General features: G+C 42.7%; 1 protein-coding gene across 1 annotated transcript; it reads right to left on the bottom strand.

The window, feature by feature from the left end:
• Window positions 1-1,975: 1,975 nt before the first annotated feature.
• Window positions 1,976-19,748, bottom strand: LOC104070557 (cytosolic phospholipase A2 epsilon-like). The gene is made up of 21 exons (XM_009581872.1): window positions 19,722-19,748; window positions 18,978-19,061; window positions 16,175-16,247; window positions 15,145-15,281; window positions 14,608-14,739; window positions 13,092-13,132; window positions 12,333-12,375; window positions 11,497-11,575; window positions 11,128-11,297; window positions 10,907-10,987; window positions 10,148-10,185; window positions 9,342-9,477; window positions 8,549-8,685; window positions 7,885-8,107; window positions 7,086-7,200; window positions 6,561-6,698; window positions 5,215-5,322; window positions 4,352-4,543; window positions 3,714-3,880; window positions 3,152-3,338; window positions 1,976-2,184 (listed from the first exon to the last, which is right to left on the bottom strand). The coding sequence occupies exons 1-21, from the start codon at window positions 19,746-19,748 to the stop codon at window positions 1,976-1,978; spliced, it is 2,517 nt and encodes an 838-aa protein (XP_009580167.1).
• Between the last annotated feature and the right edge of the window lie 6,501 nt (window positions 19,749-26,249).

Genomic DNA, 26,249 nt, shown 5'->3' with positions numbered 1-26,249 from the left:
ACTGAAATAGTCTATTCTGTTCTATTCTTTCTGCAATCCGAAGATTTTTAATATTGAAATGTAACCACAGGTGGTTTTAGTAGGTTACAAATTGTAGATGCTCTACTGTTACGTACACTGAGAAACTCAACACAATCTAAAGTTCATCTTCCAACCTAACCTTCTAAAAGTACTACAGCATAAAAAAAAAAAAAAAAAGAAATGCATGCATATGTTGAGTAGGCTTTACTTATTTTGAGATGTTTGTCACATGCTGTAAAAATAGGATGGTCCTATTTTTATTATTGCTTTCAATATTACTTTGGTTAATAAAATAGATACCTATGAAGAATTAGGGAATTTCTACCGTCTGTTAGTAACTGAGAACTGAATGCTCTGGGAGAAACATAAAATAACTCATTTGGTCTATAAAGTATTAGTGTGTTTTATGTTGTTAATTCAACCTAGAGCATGGGTTACCTGCAATGAACTTAATCAAAATAAGCTTATTTCTGTGTTTGGAAAGCAATACTCTTGCATACCCATATTGCTATGACTGATCCAGGTTTGCATGTTTTTTAATCTCATGAGGCTATTTCTCTACTGTTTTTTTTTCTTTCAATGAACAAGTAAATGATCTTAACCCCAGGGAATAAATCAGGCAGTGAGAGGCATGCAAAAGGAGCTGGAGGATCTTTGCTATGGGTGCAAGCAAAGCGCTTCTCTGTCTCCTCCCTCCTGGGAACAGTGACAGAAGCCTAGGTTAGACAACCTCTCACCACAGCATATTTGGCCCAAATGGGCAAATTATGCCATGTATGTGCATGTCTGTGCTGGGTTTGGTGCAGAGCCAGGCCAAGAGAAATTACAGCTCAGGAGGCTTGCCATGCAGAAGGATGTACTTGCTATAGCAAACCTTCCCAGAGCTTCCAGGGATCTCTATAGGTCTGCACCTTTCTTGTCGTCTTCACAGCTGGCACAAGGCTCACAGCAACACTATAGTTAAAATAAATTTTTGCTATCTCAGGAGGGAAAAATAACATTCCTGGAGAAGGATTTCCTCTTTAGATATCCTACTGCAAAACACGAAATCTTCTTTCTTGCACCGAGACCATGTAAAGCCCTTTCTCCCCCATGTGGGTGCCTCCTAATTCTGCAGGTGCCAAGTTCATGCAAGACCCAGCCAACAGCAAGGGCAGGTGGAGCTGATGAATTCAAGGGCCTGCAAATCCTTGTTCTTGTTTTGAGGGCATTTAAAGCCAGCAGAGTGTTATTCTGTTCGGCTTGTATTTCTAGTTACTACGCTACTACTGCTTACACCAGGAGTGGGAGGAGGGATGGGTAGCCAAGAAGCAGTGAGGAAGCGCACGGAGGAGCTTGGCAGTCAAGCAGTGGAGAACGTCATCAACGCTCTTTTGCTTTCTTGGTTGATCTGGTACCCATGGCCTGTGTCTCCTTTGCCTCTGTCCAAAGCCTCCCTTGGACGTGATCTGTGCCCACAGGTTGCCTTATGACAAACGCCTTTCTTTCTCTAAACACTTGCCTACAATGTGCCATGGTCCCACAGGCACAAACCTGGCCCACAGGCTGCTGCTTGCCTCACCACCACCTCGCAAACACAAAACACAAGCCAAGTTAATAAAATATGCTTTTAATGTGGGCTGCCCTGAACATGTTAGACTTAACATTTCAAACTCTTTCTCAAGGCAACTAGCACCATGTTCATCATCATCTTAGCACCTTCTTCTTCGTGGCTGCCCATCCTCTGTACCATGCAATGACTTGTACTCCACTGTTGCAGCTGAATTGCAATGAATTGCTGCAGTGAAATTCTCTGGAGAAAAAAGTTTCTCTTCAGTCTCTTCTTTGCTCATCTGAGATTCCCATTCAGTGGGGTTGAGCAGGAATCCTTCGAAGCCTGCTGGCTGATCGTAAGGGAGCTTCAGTCTCTCGGCAGGTTAAGGGACACAAAAGCATCCTCCCTTGTCTGACATCACTATTTCTTTTTCTGCCTTTTCCGTGCCACTGCTGTGTGCAAGGCCTGCATAATGAGGTCACCGTTATTCAGGATGTTGTATTCACCCAGCTGAACCAGACGGTCATACGCCTTCTCAGTGTATTGAATTGAATAGGTTGAATAAGGGGAACAGCAGCCATAAAGATCAACTTTGCCATCTTCCATCTCTGACTCTGAGCGCTTCTGACCTAGGAGGAAGGGGCGACAAATCACTGCTGAGAGATGGGGGTTACTCTGGTTATAAGCAAGCAAACTCTTAATAGAGCAGGGAAAGGAGATGTCTCTCCACAGAGAGAGTTCATCATCTAAATTACTCCTGTGGGTTTAAAAAAATTTCTTTAAACAAGTAATTCTTTTTCAAACTGACAGCTCAGTCCCTGGCTCAGGTGGTATCAGCTGCTCCACATGATGAGGGGAGAAAGATGGTTATTATTCTATAATAACTGAGGGAACTTTAGCCTGGAGAAGAGGAGGCTGAGGGGAGGCCTCATCGCACTCTACAACTACCTGAAAGGAGGTTGTAGCGAGGTGGGGGTTGGTCTCTTCTCCCAAGTAACCAGCGATAGGACGAGAGGAAATGGCCTCAAGTTGCGCCAAGGGAGGTTTAGACTGGACATTAGGAAAAATTTCTTTACTGAAAGAGTGGTCAGGCCTTGGAACAGGCTGCCCAGGGAAGTGGTAGAGTCACCATCCCTGGAAGTATTTAAAAGACGTGTAGATGAGGCGCTTAGGGACATGGTTTAGTGGGCATGGTGGTGTTGAGTTAACGGTTGGACTTGATGATCTTAGAGGTCTTTTCCAACCTTAATGATTCTATGATTCTATGATTCTATGATTCCATGATTCTATGATTCCTCTTACATGGGTCTACACCGCAGTTCTGAGCTGTACCTGTGGCTCGTGTAGATACATCAAAGTTACCTGCAAACTAACTAGCTTAGGGATTGAAACAGCACAGCCACGGCATCAAATCTGAAATGGTAAAAAAAGTAACTTTAAGAAACAGAGCGGATTGATGTATTGAAATGAGCCAACAGTGAAGTTCAAGGGTTGGAGTATTAAATATACTCCCTTTAATAGGCTGGCCATGATGTCAACCTTTTTTAACATAGAATCATAGAATCATAGAATCATAGAACATGATTGGTTACTTACCTGGTGCTTTGTATTTTTGGAAGGTATCATTAATTAGTGGGAAAAATAGCAGTACTGGCGCTCCTGGAGTCTCAGCACCGTCAAAGAGGTAACACTCCTTTAGGTTTTTCCTGTCTTCTTCACTCAAGTCCACCCTAGGAAAAAGGATTCCCTGTTCCGAGCAGTACTTGCAGGTCTGGTCCAGAGCCTGGATCAATGAACAGAAGAGGACTAAGACTTAAAGAGGATCTCAGGGCTCAGGATTTCTTGGATCCAGTAACAAAGGGGACATTTTCCAAGCTAGCTGTGTAAAAGCTCTGAAACCCCTACCAGAAAGCACTGTGTCATTGGAGAGAAGGTTTTTGTTTTCCCTGAGTTCTTAGCACAAAACAGTTGTATCATGCCAGAAAAAAAAATGAGAATATGTACAGCCTATAAATGAAGTATCACACTGCAGCGTTAAGCTAAAAATGCTAGTGGTTAAGACTTTCAGTAGGAGCAATATAGAAAGCACCTAAGTGTTAAAAACTTCCAGGTATACAGCTGTTGAAGGAGAAATAGAGACTGCTTCGATTCCTCTCACCTGTATCTGGGATCCTGCACTGTAATTTAAATGCAGGATGACGTCCACCTTTCTCTCTGGTTTTAAAAGTGGCATGATGCTTGTATTGATGAAGAATCCCGTATCTACCAGAGACAGGAATTCCTCTGATTGTGTCAGCTGGTTGGGAAATGTGTCTAACACAGTATCTAAAAGGAAAGATTTTTCTTGCTGTAAGTGCAATAGTGTAAAACCGGTTAGCCTGTCTTCCACTCTTACACCATGGCCACAGAGCCCTAACTGGTTACCGTCTTCGGCGAAGGGAGATTCTCTTCAGCCCTCCCAACTCCAGCCACATGCAGTTTTGGACCTGCAGTGGCAACATTCGTGAAGGGGGTTTCTTGCGCCTCCCCACCGAGTGTGTCTTCAAACAGAGAAAGGGAGAACCACCATCAGGACCTGGTGCTCCTGCCTCAGGACGTGTGCGCCACCAGCAAACTGTTGGCATGGAGCTCAACACCACGCCGTGCTACATCCCGGTGTGCCGCAACTGATTGATTTAATAGTGATTCTGCTCAAATATGGCCTCTAACCTTGGAGAACAGGTTTAATATAAAATCTGAGTTTTTGTTGTGTTCTGCTTGTTTATTGTCTCCCCAGGCACACAGGTCTTCTCTTACCTTTCCATCTGCAGAAGTGCTTGCTCTCCAGGTAGTCATTATGCATCTGGAAACCCTTTAGAAAGTTGTGCTCCTGGGCAACGCAGGGGCGGTCGGTGAGAGTGCCACGAAGGGCGTTGCCGAGGGGGCCGGGAGGGGTGAACAGGCGAGTCCTCAGCTCGTGTGGCTTTAGCGGTAGGAGGGGTTCCTCCTCTGCACAGGGAAAGGCTGTTAAATTCTACCTGCCTAGAGCAAGGTCATCCCCCAAGATGTCAAGGTAAGTAAGAAAAATCAATGTTTTCTTTATTTAAAAGACCTAGGATGAAAAGACTCTATGAGCACAAGTGACCAAATGAAAAAGAAAATAAAACGCTACTCTTACCAGCCAAATACCGTTTCCTTACACAGTCCAAACTTGGATAAAAAACAAGACCCAGTATCAGGCAGCAATAAAAATCTGCACCAGACATACGCACACTTGTGGAACAGACTGAATGCAAGCTTTGGAAAAGGATAACTGTTGTACTTATTTGTATTACAGTAGCTCCTACTTAATGTAGTCAAAATCTTTTTGCTTTATTAACCATTTACAGATCAATCGTACTGTTCCTGAACATTTTGCTCATCTGCCACCATCAGTGCTGAGCCCTCAGTGAGCACATAGATCATAGGACTGGAGAGTTTTAAATTATCCGATTATGCTTTGCAGTATGAGACTTTGAATCCAATTCCTTCCGGAAAGTCAATGTGGCCTTTGAAGAAAAACTCCCCCAAATGCCAAGTATATTGTGCACATCTCACATAGCAGATGGGTGTGATGGTTCACCTAACATTAACTCTATCTAACAATAAACACACAATAAAGAAGTAGTATGATAATTTACCTATATTGTCAATTTTGTCCCGGGTCCACCTGTGCCAGAAATCTTCTGATGAATGGGACAAATTCCAGATATATAACACATTCAATGAAAATAAACTACTCCATATACCTGTAAAAGGAAAGAGCTTTCAAACTCAAACATTCACACATCAAGAATCACAAAACTGTTATCATGAGATGAAATTCACAAGGTTTATGCTTTTCTTTAGTTTCTTTTAAATGGATGATGTGTCATTTTCATTTGGCTGCTGGTTTTTACACCTTATTTCGGTATCCAGTTTTTGTCTTATGGTACTTAGGGCTGAATATATATTTTAACGAATTGTGAGATTTTTGTGAATTAGTATGATTTAAGGAGCTTGGATTTTCAGAAAAAAACCCAAGTATCACAAGGCTTGTATAAAAAGAAAGGATGAAAGTTTGCAATCTGAGAGATTTGATGGGGAATTATGTTGACAAGGGTCTAACTACAATGTAATCTTACAGCCTCTGCATTTGCAGGTTTCCCTTTTTGAGAATAAGCCTGTTAACACATCGAGGGATCAATTTTGACCATGCATTTTTGAGCTTGAGAAACAATTTATTTGGTTATCCCTTAGGGCACAAGTTCTCACTGGTTTTGGGTTGACGAAGTGCAAATGTATGCACATCCAGCATAGGCTTAGGCTAAAATAGTACAGTGTCTCCCTCACTCTAAGTAAAGCGGCCAGTCGAAAAGAAGTTTGCATCTCAAACCAGTCACAAGTTGTCGATTTGTCTCTTTGTCTGGAAAACACGTATCCATGCTCCACTTCAGTCAATAGCAAAAATGCCTCTGGATATGACCGTGCTGTTTTCCCCTCAGGCTTGCCCAGGCAATGTGGAAACTGGAGCCAGCGATGTGTGGCCAAAGCAGGCTCTCTGGAGCAGGGGGGACCTGGCGTGCTCAAACACACCCCAATGCAGTGGAGAATCAGCATGAAGGCTCATGTAAACTGTCTATAGGAAGTACACAAATTACTGACTACCTGTGAGACAGGCAAGAGGCTCTGGAGTTCACCTTTCTGGAATAGCATGAGCCGAACTGTGGGTTCACCAGGGACCTGAATTTTATTGTTGGACTGGAAACGATACTATATTTTTATTCAAAACTAGCTTTAAAAATGAAAATTACTATTTGTCTGTCACTTTGAATTTTCTTTTTTACAGTAAACAGATTCCATTATAGTAAGTATGAGATATTTACCCTCTCCGGTGAAACTGCCCTGTCAGTCATACACCAGTGCTTTATTAGTGCTTAGTTTATATGACTCACAATTCAAAACAAAACAAAACAAAAAAATCATTCAGATGTTTCTGAGAGCTTACCTTCTAAGAAGCAGATCCGGGATTCAGGGACCTTCTTCATCAACCGACCCATGAAGAACTCACTGCCAAAATCCTCAACGCGAACAAAAGCTCCATATTTTTGCAATCCCACCTCATAAGGGGTGAACTCCACCCATTCTGTGAAAAGGAACACAAAGAAGAGAACAATGTTTGACTACAGCCCCTTAGCTGTAGATAAAAATGATGTTGCTATCATGGGAATGAAAGAAGTTAAAAATTAAAAAAAATTCTGCAGTTAAGTCTAATATTTCAGACCAATAGCAATGGATTATAAGCATGGTACAAATGAAAACTCGTGAACATGAAAAGTCTTTGGAATATTTCTGAGTCTGTTGCATAGACAGTCAAACTTTCACCTGACCACAAGGACATTATATGAATATACATCAGCTGAGGTTCTGGTCTTAAAATGAGAGGGCTTTTTTTAGACTATCTAAAAAGACTGTCCCAGGATTTGCCAACTTGAATATAAAGACAAATGACTCTCAGAAGTCTCATAATTACCTTTGAAATCCAGAGTGCTATAGTTGTTCTTGACATTGACTGCAGTATAGATGGGCAATGGGTTCTGACCACGATCAATGGCCCGTTGCTGATCAGAGAGTCTATGGTTGTCTTTCTGTGATTCCAGAAATACGGTTACATTGAGACGAAAATTAGCACAGGAATGTTTTCTCTGCATCTAAGCTTGTAGGGCAGAAAAATTTCTGCCTCTAATGTATAAAGCGTGCTGGGTTTAAATTCTGAAATATTCCATATTTTTCAAAATTCCTGTAAGCGTTCTGTTAATGAAATATCTGCAGGCATCCAATCTGATGCCAGATTATTTGATGACCCATTAGGATGAAAATGGAAGGAAATGATGAAGAGCAGATAAACCAGCTTAATGCATTATGCTGTAAGTTTATGTAAGACCTCTCACATATTTCAAAAGTCTGCAGGTCCGTTTGTTAATACCTCTTATGGGCATTAAGATAATGTCTGTAATTTTGCTATTTCTAAATAAAATACTTGCAGAATATGCCAAAAAAAAAATCTTAAAATGTAATACTTTTTCAAAATGTTAATCTTGGAGTTTTCTCAGAAAAACATATCCAAAAATGCACAATCAAGAATGCTGATTTCCACCATGATTAGATATCTAAAAGACTGCCACCAAATTTTGGAAATGGCTGTGCATTTGCATACACACAGTCTCATAATAAACTACTTCTTTCAGAGCAAACAGAAAAATATCTTCTCCAGAAATTAATTTTCAGAAAATTGTAAGCCACTGTAAACACTGCTTTATGACATACTGTACCCCATCATGCAACAAAGATTCCAGGACAAGCCCCCAGAGATCTATAAAAGATGTTTTGCGGCCCTCTCTTTTCCGTTGACACAGCTGCTTTTTGTAATACTTCAAATACTCCAAGGAAAGGGAATTTATTTTGCATTTTGTCATATGTTTTCGAGCCTCGCTGATTTGCTTGTCGAGATCTTTTTGTGACCAGTCAGCATCTCTGTACAAGTTTGACATGGTCCTAGGAAGAGGAAATATATATTGAGGAGGAAAAAAAACTCACCAAGGTTTGAAGTAGGCAATGGCTACATTTTATGTTTCTATTTTAAGTTCTTGTTTTGAAATTAAGTAAATGTTTCCTGTCTTCAGTTCCCTAAGAAACTATCATGTTCCCTTTGAAGTCGCAGTCATTGACAGTGTCACATCATTGACAATCCCTGTCAAAACGGCTTGAGCAATTTTCCATAAGCTGTTCTTAGAAGAACACTTGTTTTCATGCTATTACAAATTATGTGACTTTCCCCCATGAAAGACTTTACTCTGTCAATTTTGGAAGAAGATCAAAAAAATAAGACTGCTGAGAAGGTATTATAGGTAGACTACTGCATGTCAGTCCCAGCCTACTTCAGCGCATCGGTGTCATCAGGAAGACTCCAGCCAAGAGCTGCCCAGTCCTGCTTACCATGTAGTACCAGACAAGCCAGTCAGGTACGTAGCACAGTCCAAGACATTGAGTTTCTTGAGCCCCTGCAGACTGCCATACAGCGCGGTCAAAGATCTCATCCCCCCTCCCGTAGTCATGATGGCCACCACTGGGGTCTGTGCAACACAGGAACAGAAAGGGCTGGTGTCAGACAGCGGACTGCGGCTGACTGTGGCTCTCAGCAGAGACCTCCTACAACTCCTGACACCACCACACGTGCCCAGACACAGACTTGTTTCCAAATGATTTCTACTGAAACATAAGATACCATTTTTTTTATAAAGGAGAACAGGAATAAAAGTAATGACAGTTTTTGCTTAGATAACTGACACTTGTCTCCAACATGTTCAACAAAAATGTTTGGTAAAAAAAAAATGAAAATGCATTAATTCAAAGAGAGAAAAAAAATCGGTTGCAAAGGCAGGAATTAGAAAGAAATCTCACCAGTCGAAGACAGAAGGAAGGATTATCAACAAGGATAACAATCATAGGGTAAAGACTGTGGAAGAAGCCATTTCTATATAAGGAATACCTAGCCTGGCTTGCAAGGAAGGTGTAGCAGGAGAAGAGTTAAACTCAGGATAGCAGCTGCAAGGGACACAGATGGCAGGGTGAGATTAGAGGTATGGGGGAGTATTGGAAGTGTAGATAAGTTTAAAGATGAGGAAAGACCTGAAAAAAAATTATCTGGGAAGAAAAAGAGATCATATTGTGCTGTTGTGCCCCCACTGCTAAGCACTCATTAGATGTTTTGAATGTTTGCCCAACAGACCTCGTGGTCCAGCAGATCCTGTTCCAGCTGCAGGACCTTCTTCAGAGCAGGAGCAACATACTTCTGCCTTTTGCGTAGAAAGTCTTGCTCCTGCACGCAGAGGTCAAACCCTAAACGCACATCAAGGTGGTCCGGGCTGGAGCAGGGATCAGGAAAGAAGAATATTCCATTTTATTATTGGTAGACAAGCTCAGAGTTTCCAATACAAGGAATAAACCAGATCCACAAAGTACTGCATTTACAGGAGGAGCCTTTCCTACACTCCCAAGCAGGTATACGATGCTGCATGGAAGAATGATAGGAAAAGGGACTGCTAAATTTCTAAGCAGTTATCAAAAGAAAACCTAAGGGAAGACATTCCTGCAGATAATTTCTGAGACTTCTGGATTCTCTCATACTTTAGCCTGCACTGAGAGCTGTAGGAAAAACTTCTCACATTTGTCTTGAAGTAGGCAGCAGAGTTTACCTACTTCATCATCAATAGTAGCAGGTGATCAGCTGCACCCTTGCACAGTGTTAAAGAAAAGGTTAAAGACTGTGCTGAGCATAACACCGACTAGCATAATTGGCTTGTAATAGTATTTCTTCTATTTTATGCACCTTTTTCATTATTCATGTCTCAGTATGGATTATCTACATGTACTGTTAACTTCAGACATTCGGTTTGCTTTCAGCTCATGTGAATTCCACATCGCTTGGTCACACAACCTACTGTCCTACTGTGAGCGCCTCCTCCCCAGTAAAGAGCCAAGGGTGAGAGTTCAGCTAAGGACGAGTTAGCCTCCAAGAGTGGCCAAGTCTCTTACCAGTCTTCTGCCTTCGCATATAAATCAAATCCTTTATCCTGGAAAGCAAGAATGCAAACAGTGTAAGCGTGACAACCTGCCTTAGCACTCCTCCCTTGCAGCCCCAGGAGGAATATTAGCTTGTGCCATCCCAGCAATGCGGGTACAAATCAGGAGCTCTGAATAATCCAGCAGCGTATGCGAATTGACTGCAGTGGTTTATTGTCAGGGAAGTTGTTCAGTAATTCCCAATGCTTTCTAGTGAATGTAACGTCTGAGGACAACTGCTGTTTACAGAGGAAAGTAATGATAATGTATACCTTACCTATGTCTACTAACATTACCTCTCTTAGGCAGCCAGCCAGAGCATTTGCTCCTCTCTTTCTGTGGCTTATACCCCAGAAGAGCCGTGATCCTTTTATTCTATATGGATTTTTTTAACCATGAATCTAAAAGTGCTTTGCAAAGTGTGGTGAGCATCAACAGGAGACCGGCGCTACCTCGGTTAGTTCAGGTGCCCCACTGGTGTGTAAGAAGGGGAAAAGCAGAGCCTCAAAATTTAGCATGAAGTAAGATCAGGATGGAGCAACAAGATCCCCCGTATTCCCACACCCATTCAAACAGAGCAGGGCACAACCTGGCCTTGTCACCTAAAGACCTACCCCTGTTAGATTGTGGCATTTTTGTCTGCAGGCTTTCACCATCAGAAAGTACCCTGGTAATCATCAGACTTCCACACTCAGGTTTCTCAACCTCTACCACAAAAGAGCAGGCACTCACCTCTGCTAAGATCATGGTTTTTCCACTTGGAAGGGAATGAAGTTCCATGTTTGGAGAGCCTGTATCATACACACGGGAGCGCTGAAAAAATACAAATATATCCCAGTTTATGTTGTAAGGAATGTTACCCTCTTTCCGCAATGCAAATTAATGTCACTGCTTACGGTGCATGTTACTTTACATGCCATTATTATGTTTTATAAAGTCTAGTTATAACATACCAAGGAGGGAGGTCGTTTCTTCCCTGGTAGCGTAACATCCAGCGTTGGCTGCTTGTATCTGGCATAGTGGAATTTGGCAGGAGAGGAGGAGCTGAAGACCAGGTCAGATCCCAGCATGATGTCTTGGGTGCCCTCGTAAGAGCCTTGCACTTTAAAGGAGAATTCTTTCTCTAAGGAAGCGACACAAAAACAGACGTGGAGTAATTTTCTCATCAAAAGAGGAAACAAAGGTTCTTACAGAGTCTATCACAAGGCTGTTCTCGTGTTTTGGATGTGTTGGGGTTTTTTTTCATTCTTACATTAAGCCAATTACGTTCATGGTATTACCACATCATGATTTAAAAATAGCTGATGGAGAAATAACCTCACTTGATAAAGATTTCTTCTTCTTTTTCTTCTTCTTCTTCTTCTCAACCACCTGGACTTCCAAGCAGCAGATTTTGCGAGACTGTAAGAGACACGAGCAATAAAATATCTCATGGCAGGGAATTTTCCAGTCTGAGATTCTGTCTCCTAGTCTAAGCTCCTACTAATGATGATACGAATGCTATACAGGCAGTGCACTTCGTCCCGAGGAAGACATTTTCTCGCAGCCACGACCTCGATTTTGCATGCTGGCTGGAACAGGAGGAGTCTCTGAGGAACTGGACGCAGCCAGGGCAAGGCTGGGGGTGCAGTGTGGATGAACGGGGCTCGCAGAAGGGAGAAGGTAAGGGCAAAGGGAAAAACAGTGCTCCCGGGATCCCGACAGAGATGCAGAGGACTGATTTAAACAAAAATAATGAGGAAACAAAGCTAATAAATGAGCAAATGGCATGGTCAGAACGTCCCGGTGTAAAAAGCGCAGTTACGAATGCAGGAAATGACGTGTGCCTGGGACAGGACAAACCCCGTCCCTTTGGCAACGGGAATTCAGAAGGAGTGGTGTCCAAGGGAGAGTTCACTGCTGCACCGATGTCTCGGACCTAAACCACTTCCATGTGTTGCCTTTGCAACAGCAGAGGGATGCCAGCGTGAGGGATCTCCCGCTGTTCCAGCCGCAGCCTCTCCACAGGTGCCGTGCACGGGGATGTGTCATGAGGAGGATGATGAAGTGTTCCAGCGCTGGCTTTGCTCAGTCAAAGGGCATGTTGGCCTGATGACTGTGAGTCAAGTGAAACAAGTGTGGCAACAGGACAAGAAATGTGACAAAACATAACACTCACCACTAGTACTCCATTAGTAATGATGGTTTCAGGAGGGCCTGAACTAGGAAACAGAAAGAAAAATATATTTTTAATAACTCATTATAATTACAGTATAATTCATGAGCCACACCCTTCTCCTGATTTTCCCTTTGCTTATTTTTAGCTGCGTATTGGATTTGAAAGAAAAGTCCCAGGAGACTGGCGGTACAAGTTTCCTCACTCTACTCTGTCAAGGCACAATCGTCATCCTACCGGCTCATCCAGTCCTGGAGCTCAGCAAAAAAAAAAAAAGGTACTGCAGGGCCAAACCATCTAGTGATTTTATGCTGAGCCCCAAGCTGAGGCTGCAGAATTTCATGGAATCCAGTTTTTTGAAAATTGCAGTTTGTCAGAGGATGGGACAGAAAGGGCTCTAGATCAGAAATCCAGTGCGTTATTGCCTGTTGTGCTTTGAAGGGAGGTGAACCCCTCTGCTGATCTCAAAGACAAACGCATAACAAACCAGCAGTCCCGGTATTCTGGTCTTAAATAGCATTCATTACACTAGGCAAAGAAAAGTTTTGAGGGTGTTCGCTGTCTGCCTGAAGTTCATGGGAGGTCATCCTGGCACACACCAGTTCGTCACATAGCTCATAGCACAGATTCCTCGGGAAACCGTGTTCATCGTCAGCATCATCAAGGAATGATGCACTCTGGACAATTAGATTAGATTATTTCATGCCTCTAAATTGCTGTTTCTTTTTGCTGCAGATTATGTTGTATTTCATGTTTACTCACATATTATCCAATGCAAATCCCACCTCTAGCTCCTCTTGTCTCTGGAAAATAAAGAAAGGAAAATGTTTTTGGCAGTAGTCTACTGGCAGTTCTCATAATGCAAGTTCTCACTCTCACGGTATGGGTACGGATGCACTATTTGCGACTGGCACAGCATTTAAAATAGAGGCACCCACCACCTCCCATCTGTGTGTCTCGAGCCTCAAGATTCTTTATTGATAGGAAGTTTCTGGATGGCAGTTTTTAACAAAGAACGCAGTTGGCTTGCCTGCTTCTGCTGGGACACGAGGGACAGACCCAGGCGGAGATGCTGTCGCCAGCAAAGAGAAAGAGGGTCTGCTGAGGGGAGCAGCGAAGCCTCCTGGTGTAAGGAGGGGAAATGGCGACATGCAAAGCAGCTGTGGAGGAGGACAACCGCTTTGTCTGGCAACGTGTTGAGGGCATTGGGGCAGAGGTAAATCTGACATTGAGGCCTGGCCTGTGGGGCGACGGAGAGGGGTATAATCCCTCCCTAGGAGGAAGAAAGCGCAGGAGAGAGGAAGACACAGGTCGGGACAGACAGGATGATGAACAGAGAAGTGAGATCATGCTGGAGGTTACTTAGTTGCTCAAATTACCTATTGCATTAAAGACACCAAAAAGTTATTAATACAGGAAAAAAAAAATTACGAAGGCCTGAAGAGTATGAGCTCTAACTACTGTAGCTGTGCAAACGCAGTAATGAAAGGTTTGGATATGGCACCTGTAACCACCCAGACCATAAGGAGCTGGGTTACGACTAGCCAAATGTTTCTATTTTACCAAGGGCTAGTGAAGTCCACTGCTCCTCTGGTATTTTGCAGAGAAATAAATGGTCAAATAAGGCATTTAAAGAAAATGAACTGCAGAGTGGAGTTTGGGTGTGTGTAGATAAGGTAATTAATCAACTGAATGGTGCATGACAGATGCACGAGAGACTGGGAGGGAACTGGAAAAGGAGGGGGATGGACAGAACATACCGGGAGGTGGGATGTGTGACTTTCAGAGCCTCCCTGGACATTCAAATTAGGAATATTTCTTGTTGCCAAACTGAGTGGCATGACTTAGACACCTTATTTAAACACCCATGCCACAGTCCATAATTAGCAACTAGTCTGGTTTGACACTTGGTTCCGATCACAGAGTTATTACTTCCTAATTACTAGGTTAAGTAACAAGTTATGACAAAAAGCATCACGCACTGGAGTGGACACACTCCTCGATCCTCGATGGGGGAAGGCTCGGCAAAGTGACAGTTTTGCAAAGACACCTGAAGTTTGCGAGCCTCTGTGGCCAACACTAAACCCTTCACTGTGCCTACAGATCCAGGTGTGAAGAGGCTTTCCCTTGTCAGAGTGAAAAACAGTCCCTTTTATGTGGCTGGGCAGTCCATGCACAAGAAGGCGGGGGGAGGGGGAAATTGCGAATAACATTTCAGAGAGAAAAGCAGACAAATACGTTCTTCCCAACCTATTCCATTTCTTGTTTCAGACCTCACCTGTGAATCGCACTTGAAGTACATGAAGACTTGCTCTCCCAGGGAAAGTTTGGCTATATCGAAGTACACCGTGAAGAGGTGGTCATCTTGAGTAACTACGTCCTTATCATAGAGCGCCAGCTCCAGCACATTCTGGGAAGGGAAGGGAAGGACTTTAGAAACGTGTCAGGTGTCACTCAGAGCAGGAGATCCTGGGGACAGCTGCTTTAGTCAGCTGTTGTGAGGAGTGGGAGGACGTAAAGAAAAAGAGCAGGAAGGGAAGGAGGTGGAGGGGAAATCAACTCCATGTAGGCATCTGCCTACGAGGAGGAATGAGAGGAAATCACAGACATCTTAAAGGTCATATTCTACCCGTGGCTGACAGAGGTACTTGTCTTTCATGGCATGGAAAACCATCATAAGGATATGCGTTATTCTCACATCTTTCTGCATCTTTCCTTGCCTCTTCAGAAAATTATTGATGTCCCCTTTGCAAAAGGATAAAACCTGGCAATTGCTCCCTAGGTCATGGTTAACAGGGAAGTCCCAACTCGGTACCTTGACCTGACTCTGGATCCTGAAGTAGAAGGTTTCATTCCAGACTGGATCTTTGCAATTCTTGATGGTTTTAGTCTGAAATTTGTCTGTTGAAGCAGTTGGCAGCCACAGGCTCACATAGCAATCAGTCTGGCTTACTGTATGTTAAAAAACACAAACGCATCTAAAATGAGGATTTTCCCTAGAAGAAAGAATGACTTGAACAACATGAAGCCTTGCTTTCAAAGAGAGACACTATGATACATGATGTCATATTTGTCCAACTTAAACATTACAATTTAGGTAATAGGAATGGAGAAAAAAGAAGAGGGACATGATTCTTCTCTGAACAAATGTGATCAGAGCTATAATAAATAATTCGGGACAACCACAACACCCTGTATCTGCAAAGGTTAAGGAAACAAAGTGATAGCTTCTATTTTAGCCAGACAGAACATTAAAAAAAAGCCCAAAACAGAAAAAAAAATGTTTCCTTGTTTCTGCATAAGTAAAGCTACAATCTTCTACTATGTTTCAGTTGCAGGCCATCAGAAGTGAACCTACAAAATGTAACAACGCCTAACAGGGTTTTATCTGTGAAAGCTGGTACACAGGGAATCGGGTATGGTAATTTGGATTACTTAGCCTTGAGAAAGCTTTGGGTACAAGCTATGTTGGAGATAAGGCTACTCCATTTTCAGTATTTGCTCCATTATCCCAACCAGTTTGTGTCCTTTTTTACTTTATAAACATACTCCAGAGGAAAACTAGGAAATCTTTCCACATTTCTTGCTTTCAAGACTGCAGAGCTTTCCCTGCTCCCTTTGGGATGCAGAGAAATATGTGTAACAGGTACAGCTGTGACCTTATAGAGTTACTTCTGCACAGAACAGGGCTGATGCAAAGAAGAGCAACACGCTATGTTCATTGCTGGAACCAGCATGCCGTTCTCCTGCCATGGAAGAATCTAGAAAGCACTTTTTCTTGGAGCAGGACTAGCTAGCACCCCATGACAGTTAAGGGGACCGTACAGAGCACTACAGATACTTACAGACATCTGCCTGGTGGATATTTCTTGCTCTTATGACTCTTATAGTCAGTAAGTAACACAGAGATGATTCTGTCTGCAGGGGAAAAAAAAACATACAAAAGACAGGAATGAATGCTAAAGGTAGATAGCATGTTTAGAAGATAGAAATGATCAAGAGGGGAGAAATACCCAAATCATGAACAACTTAGCTGAATTTTTCTATGTGACTATGAAATGGCCAATACATTTATTTTCCTAGTAATATCTAAATCAAGTACTAGACTGAAAGACTTCTCTACTTTTATAGCATGATATGTGGATTTGTATTATTATAGAGAATTTATTTGCTTTCTAACTAAAATCTAGCTGCACAAAGTGATAAGATTCAGACTCAGCTTGGGAGAAGATTTCCTTGTTATATTTCCAAGGTAGGAAATGAAAAGCTGCCTTAGGCTTTTTGCAAGTGATAAAATTATCATCGTGGGAATCACCTCCCATTCAGTCATTCCACATGTTCAGTCTCCTGGGCTACGGGATATGATTTTCTCATATTCCTTCTCTTTTAAATGTACAGTACTCCCCAGAGTTAAATGCTGACCTCTGATCCCCACGCTGCTTTTAATGTCACTGCTTTGCACTTCCACCATGCAACTCACTATGCATGTGTTTTTCATTTACAGGGACATAAAGGCCCCTCTTGAGCTGAGCTCACCTCTGACTTTTTGTGTGAGAAGTTTTTCTCTAGTTTTGAACCATGTAAACTCTTTGTGTCTGGAGTTTCTTTCCACTGTTTTGTGCGTAAGAAGTGCAAACACAGTGTTTTATGCCTGATAAGAAACTCTTGTTTGTTCCCTTTGACTTCCCTTTTTCGTATTAGCCCATTAAGGTCTCATGCTTGACTTCTTAGCCTCTCATATTGCTGTTCTGGTCTCATATTGGAGCCCAAACATGAGCCCGTATCCCTTCTCCTTTTACCATAAAATAAACAAATTAATACCTTTAATCTCCATTTCCATGTAACCTTTTATTTCTACAGTCACAGAAAGGGGGAAAAGACACAATATGTTGGAATATAATTTTGCTCCAGAAGTTGTAAAATGCAAAAGGCATTTAGTGCAACTACAGAGCCACGGACAGGTAGTGACACCACCTGCTCACTCCACCTGTACTGCAAAATGACTATTAAAAGACCATTGCCAGTCCTGAGGTGGCATTAGCAGGACATTGACCTCATTAGTCCCACTGAGAAGGACGTGTGACACCGGTACCGCAGGAACGCAGAGCAGGATTTCCGCTCTAGTTGGTCTGCCTGAGCAAAACGATTTGGTATGTACTGTGTTAATAATGTCGTGCTTACCGTCCATAAAAAGCGAAGTGCATCAGTGTTCATAGGCTCGGTGGAATATATGTCCATGTGATGTCTCTCATAATGTTTAACCTGAGTGTATTAATGCATGCAGCTGGGGCTAATGAGTATATGTTGTTGAGATTGGGGGCACTTAGCAAGCAGGCTAATGAAGAAACAGGTAAAATTAGCCTCCAGGTAACCAAAGCATCCCATCCGAGGAAAAGGCACCAACAGCATTGGTGCTGTTCAGCTGCACAGCAGGCGACCGAGTGTGCAAATCAAGGATGTCAAACCATGGCTGAGAGTCCAAAGAGTAGCTGTGGGCAAGACCCCCAAAGGCACTTGTATTCGTGTCTAAAACCTAACTCCTAGGGCTGAGAAATCAGGCAGGTACAGGTGGAAAGTGTTCAGTAATTACAGAGCCAATAACTGGTGCTGCCAGTGGCTGGCTTTGGAGAAGGCGCTTTCCTGGAAGAGCTCAACTCAGTTTCAGGGATCGGGTCCGCTGGAGCCACCTTCATGGCTTGTGGTGATCCCAACGCGCCAGGGAGGGAGTGCGGGTTGAACAAAATCCTCAGGTGTGTGGATGTGCCCTGTCACAACCAGTGAGCCTTGGCTTAGACATCACAGAGGTATAAATGACAAATGGCCAAAATCCCATCAGCGGTGTGAGTTTTGCCTAAAAAATTTGAGTGGTTCAGTTTGTTCTTCTGAACCTGCCGTGATCCCTGCAGTGTAGAGAGTTGTGTTTTAGGGCGTATTTTCTCATCTTTGGGTTTTCCATTCAACTAATCAACAGAAAGGGTTGGCTGTTCCTTAAATTGTAAGCACAACACTTGTTGCTCAGCAACTTAACTCAGCTCGAAACAGGACATGGGAGAGTTCCTAATTATTACTAAGTGGCCTCAAACTAGAGAGAACAAGGGCAAAAAAATCTTTTTCAGCACATCTGGTCCTCTCATTTCCTAGAAGAAAGATTTCATATAACATGTCTGAAGTCTCCTGGAAAACTATTAGTTTTTTGTAGAGGCCAGAAGAAGGATTAATCCGGGAAATCAGGTGTTGAAAATCCACTCCAAGATTGTGCCAATACTTTTCATGGGAGTAAGTGGCACAATTTCACAGCTATTATTACCTACACTAGCAGTAAATTTGCCCTTGTGCTTTAGCAAGACATACATAGCAGAAAGCCTATTCAAACCCATCCTTTTAAAGATATTAGTCTTGTTAAAACAGGGTTCATTTCCCATATGCCCAGAATAGAAAACAGCACTAGGACTTTAACGTGAAGCAAGACTGCGTAAGTGAGGTGATCAAAACGATAAGCGGGACAGTGTTTCACAGAGGGAGCTGGATGGGTTATGGTAGCTAATTAGACTGTTTGGCAGATGCTGAACCCTGTCTGTTCTCACCCAGGCTCCACCCAGCAGGAAAGTCTCTTTTACAGTTTTCTTTTTAAATTCTCCTTCGCGGTACCTTTGTAACAGGAGTCCACTCTTCCCCATCAGGATTCAGCCGCATAATTCCTTTTCCTAGCCAAGCGGTTTGAGGGATCCGCTCCTGCAAAAAGAAGGGCCGACGTTACCCCTGGGAAAACCATCCTGTCTCTTAAAAGCAGTCCTCGTCGGGAATTGAGAACTGCAGAACAGCAGCAAAGGGGAGCCCATGGTCAGTTCTGGCCGCAGAGCCTCGGCAGGTACAGGCGTTTCCCGGTGGCACCGCCTGCGTCCTGCCTGCCCCAGCCAGCCTGAGCAGAGGTGTAGCAGCCGGGTAAGGTCCACCCTTTGCATGACACAGGGGAGGGAAGGCAGCTCCTGGCCCTGGCTGTTAAAGGAACAGCAAACCTGTCTCCCATAAACACACCCCGTCATTAATCTTTCACCTTGAAACACATCTCCATGCTATTTAATACTTATTCGAAGGTTGCATATATCACGTCTCTAAAATGAAGAAAACCCCTAAATAGACAAAATGCTCCCTTTGTAAATAAACTCTTACTCCCCGAGTAGTTTTCACTTCCTTCCTATGGTTTGCTATCATTTTATACATTCTGATATTTGAAATTTCAGTATTTCAATAATTGAAACACTGACTTTCTTCACCCTGTGCAGAGTCATTTATAGTCAATGGTAGGTCAAGAAAGTAGTACCATCTTTGCACTATGCGCAGCATAACCAGCTGCCATCCCAGATGCCTTGCTTTGCTCTGCACCCTTCTTACCTGAGACAAAACGCCATCTTGCTCCATTGTGGTCACTGTCACATACACATCCAGTGTTATCTGTGGCAATGTAATTTCACATCTCCCAGCTTCCACAGACACCGATAGGTTAAATGTCTCCTATGCAGGTGAGCAACTATTTTATAAACTGACTCAGAGCCCCACCTCTGCCTGATTTCTTAAACCCAGTTATTCCCCTCCCATTTTCTTATGCTAGGAAGCTGAATCCTGTGGTTGAATAAGTAGGAAAAAATACCTTTGCCTGTACAGTAGGTGGAAGTATATTGTTTGAGTCACTTTGCCCGATACTGGCCAATGGCAGGTTTATAACTCATGGTAAGAGAAGGATGCCCTTTTATCTGAGCACTGAACTTTCCACTTAGAAAAACCTCAAAGCCTACAGAAATGCATACTCTGCAATAAGATGCAGCAACAGTACATTAATTGGATTTAAGTTATCTGTGACAGTAAGCAGATAGGATAAAACAGCTAATGAAAAAAAAGAGAAGGACAACACTATTGCTCTCAAACTAAACTAGTTCTTGCAAAAGCCAGTTTAAGGCTTTCTGTACCACATGTCCCTGCAATCCCAGGTCTAGGTGTGCAGAGCAGACGCACTCATATACTGGTTTATATCTACTCAGCCTTGGACCAGCAGGGCTGGGTCTCTCCTCAAGTCTTTGTATTCGTTCCCCCTTGTTGCCTATGGCTCGTTATTATTATTTTTGTTTAAACAAAGAGTCCTAAAGCAATGACTTTCCTTAGCTTAGCTCCACCCCATGTAAATACTTCTGCACCACTTTCCAGCTCAGACTGACTCCGGCTGTAATCTAGCTGCATTTAAGCTCCCGTGTCTGACCCAATGAACCCTGCCAGCCAGAGGCAAAACTCAGCACCGACCGCGCTCCACCCTCGGCACCGTCCTTGGCACACCTGCGAAGCCACCGCCGCAGCAGGACACCTGTGCCTGCCCCTGCGAGCACCCAGCTAACCCCTATGCCACCGAACCGACACAGCTCCCAGCTCACTGGAACAGGATTAAAAAGGGCAGCCAAAGACTGTTGTATCCGTCAATCCTTTGGCTTCCCTGCTCCCCCAGTACATTGCCTGTGAGCAAAAAGTTACCCATTCCCTGAGCGTTCTTGATCTTGCTGCTTAAATGTTGCTACCAGCCAGCACAGTTCCCCTTTATGCATGCCCATGCAAAACAGTATCAACAGTCATCACACTCAACTTGGTAGAATAAGTTTTCGCCATAGGCTATGTTATTTCACAACACCGCGAAGGGTTGTGTCTACATACACGGCATGTTTCCTCCATGTGCCAGCTGCAATGATGTAGCTTGCTGAAATGCATTTTTCATTAGGTCACAGAAAACCCTCGGCATCTTCCAGTCATAGTTAAAGGCAGCGTTTTATTACAACATCTCCTTGGAGGGCTAAGCTATAATCCAGACTGTGGACCAGGACCGGGGCTCTGAGACGGTCGCTCCCACAGTTCCAGTGGCCAAAAAGCTCTCATTTTCATGAATCACATTTGCAATCCGCATCAGAGACAGCCCTTGCGGGAGGGAGGGACCGTGGCTCGCTTTGTACCCCTGCAATCTGTCTCTGAGACATTCCTTTATCCACGATGCTCACAGCGAATATTTGGTATGCTCTTTGCAGAGATAACAACAGTTTTGTTTTCCTGGAACAAGGGACACGCTGTGAACCTGGAGCATATTACTGAAATCCCTGAATATGTGGAGCAAGGCAGAATTTTCATTTTGCAAACAAGCCTTTATTGTCCGGTATTGTATACACAAGATATTTGCGTGTAAATAACATTTCTTCAGAGCTAGAGGTGGCATGAGTTTATGGCCAAAACCTGTGTTTATTTTTTCACACCAGGGATTTCAGGTTCAAATGGAGGCAGTTCCCAGGGTTATATGCAGAGCACATAGCATCGTATTTCTGATTCTGACTAGTAAAACTACCATAGAACAAAAAAACCCAGCAGAAGTGCATACTCATTCAAAACCTAAAGAGTTTCAAATGTTAATATTTATGCTCTGATCTTCAGGCTTGCAACATTAGGCTACAGTTGCACAAAAAAGTACAGTTTGGTTTGACATCATAAATGACAAAAGTGTTGGCAAAAGTCACTGTGAACCAATTTGTAAAGATAATTTGTCATTGTTTCTTGCCAAAACGAAAATCCTCAGAGTGTCGTTTTGCACCAAGCCAAACATGTTATTTGACTGTAAATTAAACCTGTTATTTTCAGGTTGGATTCCCTGGGCTGACGAGGTAGGCGGTCTATTGAAAAGAAGCTATGTTTCAAAACAAAGATATTTTGTAAAATATTAATATGAAATGTTTCAACTTACCCAAGCATTTTCCCTGATTTATTTTAGCCCCAGATTATGACATCTAGTTAATAGATTTTTTTCACTGAACAGACTCTCTTTGTTCAAAATTTCCCAGTTGCCGTCATGACACAAAACTTATTAATAACAATATGTATTTTCAATTTGACTTGCTCCTGGAATGCAAAGGTTGTTATGGATTTATAATTTTTACAGCTTACCCTCAGCACTTTCAACAGTTCAGAAAAGACACTTTCCGTAAAAGGGAAAACAAAGAAAGTTTAACAACGCAAACCCACAACAAATGTTATTGGTGGTTTTGTGCTAGGTCCCATGGAGGGTCTGTTCAGATTGTTTTAAGATGGTCTTAGTTGTTGCAGACTACTAACTCCCTCCTGCTTATCTGCACAGTTTGAACAGGCAGAACTAACTAAATAAGCATTTTTGTTGATCAGCATATATCCTAAACTGTTTAAACAAATTGCATTGAGTAAAACAACAAAGTTTTCATTGTCTAGTGGAAGTAAAATATTTTCATTTCAAACACTTTTTCTTTTTAATTTAAGAAAGGAAGTTTAATGTGAGAATTAACTCAACTGGGGAAAAAAAAATCCATGGTGTTTTATTTTGAAAGCTTCAAAATAAAATGTTGACTTTTTTATATACTGTTTCAACACAAAACAATCAAAACTGACATAAATTCACAGGAAATTTTGATGTGCCCAAATTACACCTTTCGTTTTAAAAAAATTTTCGCAAGAAAAATCTTACACCACTTCCTCCAAAGTTGCTCCTTCCCATCTACGTATGATTCATTCACAGCCCAAGAGAGCCCAGGAGATGGACGCCATTCCTGGGGCTGGCTGCGTGCACGCATTTGTCCCTCTTACATTTCCAACCTCTGCAGCTGCTCTTCAGGACACTTGCAAAACAGAGTTGACCCAGGGTTCCAACGCCAGCTTCCAGTCGTGTCTCAGGTTTTCTTCATTTTCCAGGCTTGGATGAACCTTATGTTCCACGAAGAAGAATTGGGGGGAGCAGAAGTTTATACCCCCTTCTTACGGCATGTAGGTGAGTTGGCTGGGTTGTATTACTGTAGCACTGTGGTGGTAAAAAATGATTTTCCTATATGTCACACATTATAACAAGTTAGGCTTAAAATAACACTATTTTTAAAATCTAACAAGGATTTTAGGTAAAGAGTGTTCTACAGACAACCTTAATTTAGGCAACAAAGCATATGTAAAAATTTCCCAGGCAATGTCTTTGCCTATGAAGGCCACTTCTTGGGAATGGAAAAAAAACCAACAAACTACTGAGCCACCTGGGATAGTTTCTTTCTGTAGTGCAGAACAGCCCGTGTTCAAAAAGTTATGTCCCTTCTGTGTCCTAGAGCACGAAAAACTCCTCTGAGAAGACAGGGGCAGTTGGATGGGTGATTAGCACATGTTTTGCCTTCTCCTTTGCATTGCTGTCTGCAAGGCCTGCATAATCATCTGGGAGTTGTTCAGGACATTGTATTAGCCGGCGGTAATTCTCATCCGTATACCTGACCGAGAACATGCAGTAGGGGGAAAAGCGACTGGTCAAATCAAGTTGTCCTCCCTCCATCTCTGAGCAACAGCGCTTGACACCTGGAGAGAAAGAGAAGTTGCTGCTGTGACACGGTGTTTATCCCAGTGACAAGCTCTCCACAGCAGCCCAAAGAGGGGGACTTTTCTCCGGAAGAAAATTCATAGGGTTTAAATGCTTGAATAATGCAGGTCATGTATCCCCGCCCCTAGCCAAGAGAACGTTGTCTGCCTGAAGTGATGAGGGCAGAAGGGAGAAGTGAGGGATGGCATTGTAACGATCACCTACAGCTTGCTCATAAACATCTGTCTCATTAAAGCCATGGATCAGTCAAGGATATCAGCCTGAAAGGGCACTCCAACAGCCACTGCCGGTGCACTGCAGGTCTGACCCTGGGCAATTGGGACCTCTACAAACCCCAGCTGAGGGAGGGGAGTTGCTAGTAACAGAAGAGAATTTAAGTGAGAAAGGAGTAGTAGAAACATATGGGAACTTAAAGTTCCTGCAATCCTGAATGCAGTCTCAGGGGGCCTGCTACCAGGATCCATCTCTGCCTTTCCATTTCTTGTGTCTCCCAAATTCCACAAAAGCAGAATTTTAGACTTTACCTCCCTGCTACCAGGGAGGGAAGAAAATGCATCCTAGTAACTGACAGTAAAGGAGAGGAATACAAAGCAGGTGGCCTGGCAGAAAAAGAATGGCAGGCCCCGAGCACAGCACAGTGAGCAAAATGACCCCTGGGCTGATGCTGTACCAAAAGGAGACACGCTGATCTTGACATTACAGGAGTTCAGCCTGAAAGCCAGGTTCTTGTTCCCCCACCATTCATACATGACACTCTGCCTCCTCAAGTGCAGAATGAAATCCCTGGACAACAGACAATATGTGCAGGGGAAAATAACCTGTGAAAGCTATACTTTTCCCAGGAAAAAACTTTTACAATTAGCTAGCAACCCTTTACGTTGCAAATGGAGAGGGATGAAGGTAAACACCATCCAGAAGACAAGGGCTGTGTCTGTCTTCTTAGGGCCACAAGGATGACATGAATGAACGTGGTAGCTTTGGCAGGGATGGGGAAATCAAGTTTAATTAGCTAAAGTGCTCCCCCATGAAGATAGCCAGCAAAGATAGCCAGCAGCAGAGAAAAAGGCTCTGTATGAGTGAGGGAAGCAGGTAGTGGTGTCTTTTGTTTAATGCTTTGCTACTCCTTGTTACTTACCAGGTGCTTTGTACTCGCGGAAGGTATCGTTCACAAGGGGAAGAAAAATCACGATGGGACATCCTGGCAAGTCTGAATCTTGGAAGAGGTAGCACTCCTTCAGATTTTTCTTATCTTCATCAGTCAAAGAAATTTTGGGGAATGGGATTTTCTGCTCTGAGTAGTATTTGTACGTCTTATCTAGACACTGGAGTATCACAGAAATGGTCAGCATTGGGATTCAACTTGGTTGTCTTAAAGACCCCAAATCGTTATCTAGTATTAAGGTTCAGTGACTCAGATCCATAGGGTGAGTTCCTTCTTATCAAGGGTTAGTCTACACATAATTACTACACATAGTAACCAGAATGCTAATCACAAGCTGTAAACACAGTTTCAGAGTTAAAGAATTCATCCACGACACTGCTTTTTAAAAAATGGAAGCAATTTGCAGAAGTTGAGTGTAAAGCATGTAGTTTTAGTAAACGAAAGAGCCCGTGTTTAACGTATTGTATGGAATTAATTAGAAAAGAAAACCACAACAAGAAAATGTTTAAGGTATCTTATTATGTGCTTGGAAGCCAGGAGATAAGAAAGTTAAGCTTGAATGTGCAATTATGTCTCTGCCTGTGCAGGCATTATGTCACAGTGTTAATTGAGATTGGTATTTTACTGAGAAAGTCTGAAGTACTAGGCCATACTGTACCTTTTCCCTGAAATGTTTAATACAATATCATGTCCTACTATGTACTGTGTTATTTACTGTGCACCATCTAATAGCGGACACTATCAAACAGGACTCAGTTTCTACTAAAGTGCTTAAAATTGCAGCAGCCTTTCTTCATAAAATTAATCTAGACAATGCATGAGGCTGAAATGAAACTTCATTACATGTATGTCTCTTGCGTCATATGGCTTATTAACAGTAGCACAGCTGTTCTCATTCACAAAACATAATTCCACTTAAGCTATTAAGATGCTTAATAGCCAGTTTCTAACTAAGCTCAGTTTCTGAGATATAAAGACCCAAATTTCTTTTCTGCAAGACAGCTAATTAACTTTATCTCCATGAAATTGGAGTTTCTGCAGGAAGATGCTTGTCATTGAATTTTCCTAGTAGCATCTTATTTGTCAGCCCAGAAATCCTCTGACTACCCACTTAACCCCTTTCATATTCTAACTTAAGTCAGGAGAAATTGCTTCCTCATCTTTATGCATATTCCTGTGCAGGGTCTGGAAACCTGCTTGACTCTGCATAGAGCAGAAGAAGCTCTTCCCATCATTCTGGAAGAGACCATGCTGATGTCCTCTTGAATAATTCAACATGTTCATAAACCAGCAAGAGAGATTCCAGGAGTGGCAGGAAGAAATAGGAACAATATTAATCACAGAATCATAGAATCGTTTA

Source organism: Fulmarus glacialis, unplaced genomic scaffold, assembly GCF_000690835.1.
Source record: "Fulmarus glacialis isolate BGI_N327 unplaced genomic scaffold, ASM69083v1 scaffold5427, whole genome shotgun sequence".
NCBI classification, from domain to species: domain Eukaryota; kingdom Metazoa; phylum Chordata; class Aves; order Procellariiformes; family Procellariidae; genus Fulmarus; species Fulmarus glacialis.
This window is presented reverse-complemented; position numbering and strand designations above follow the sequence as displayed.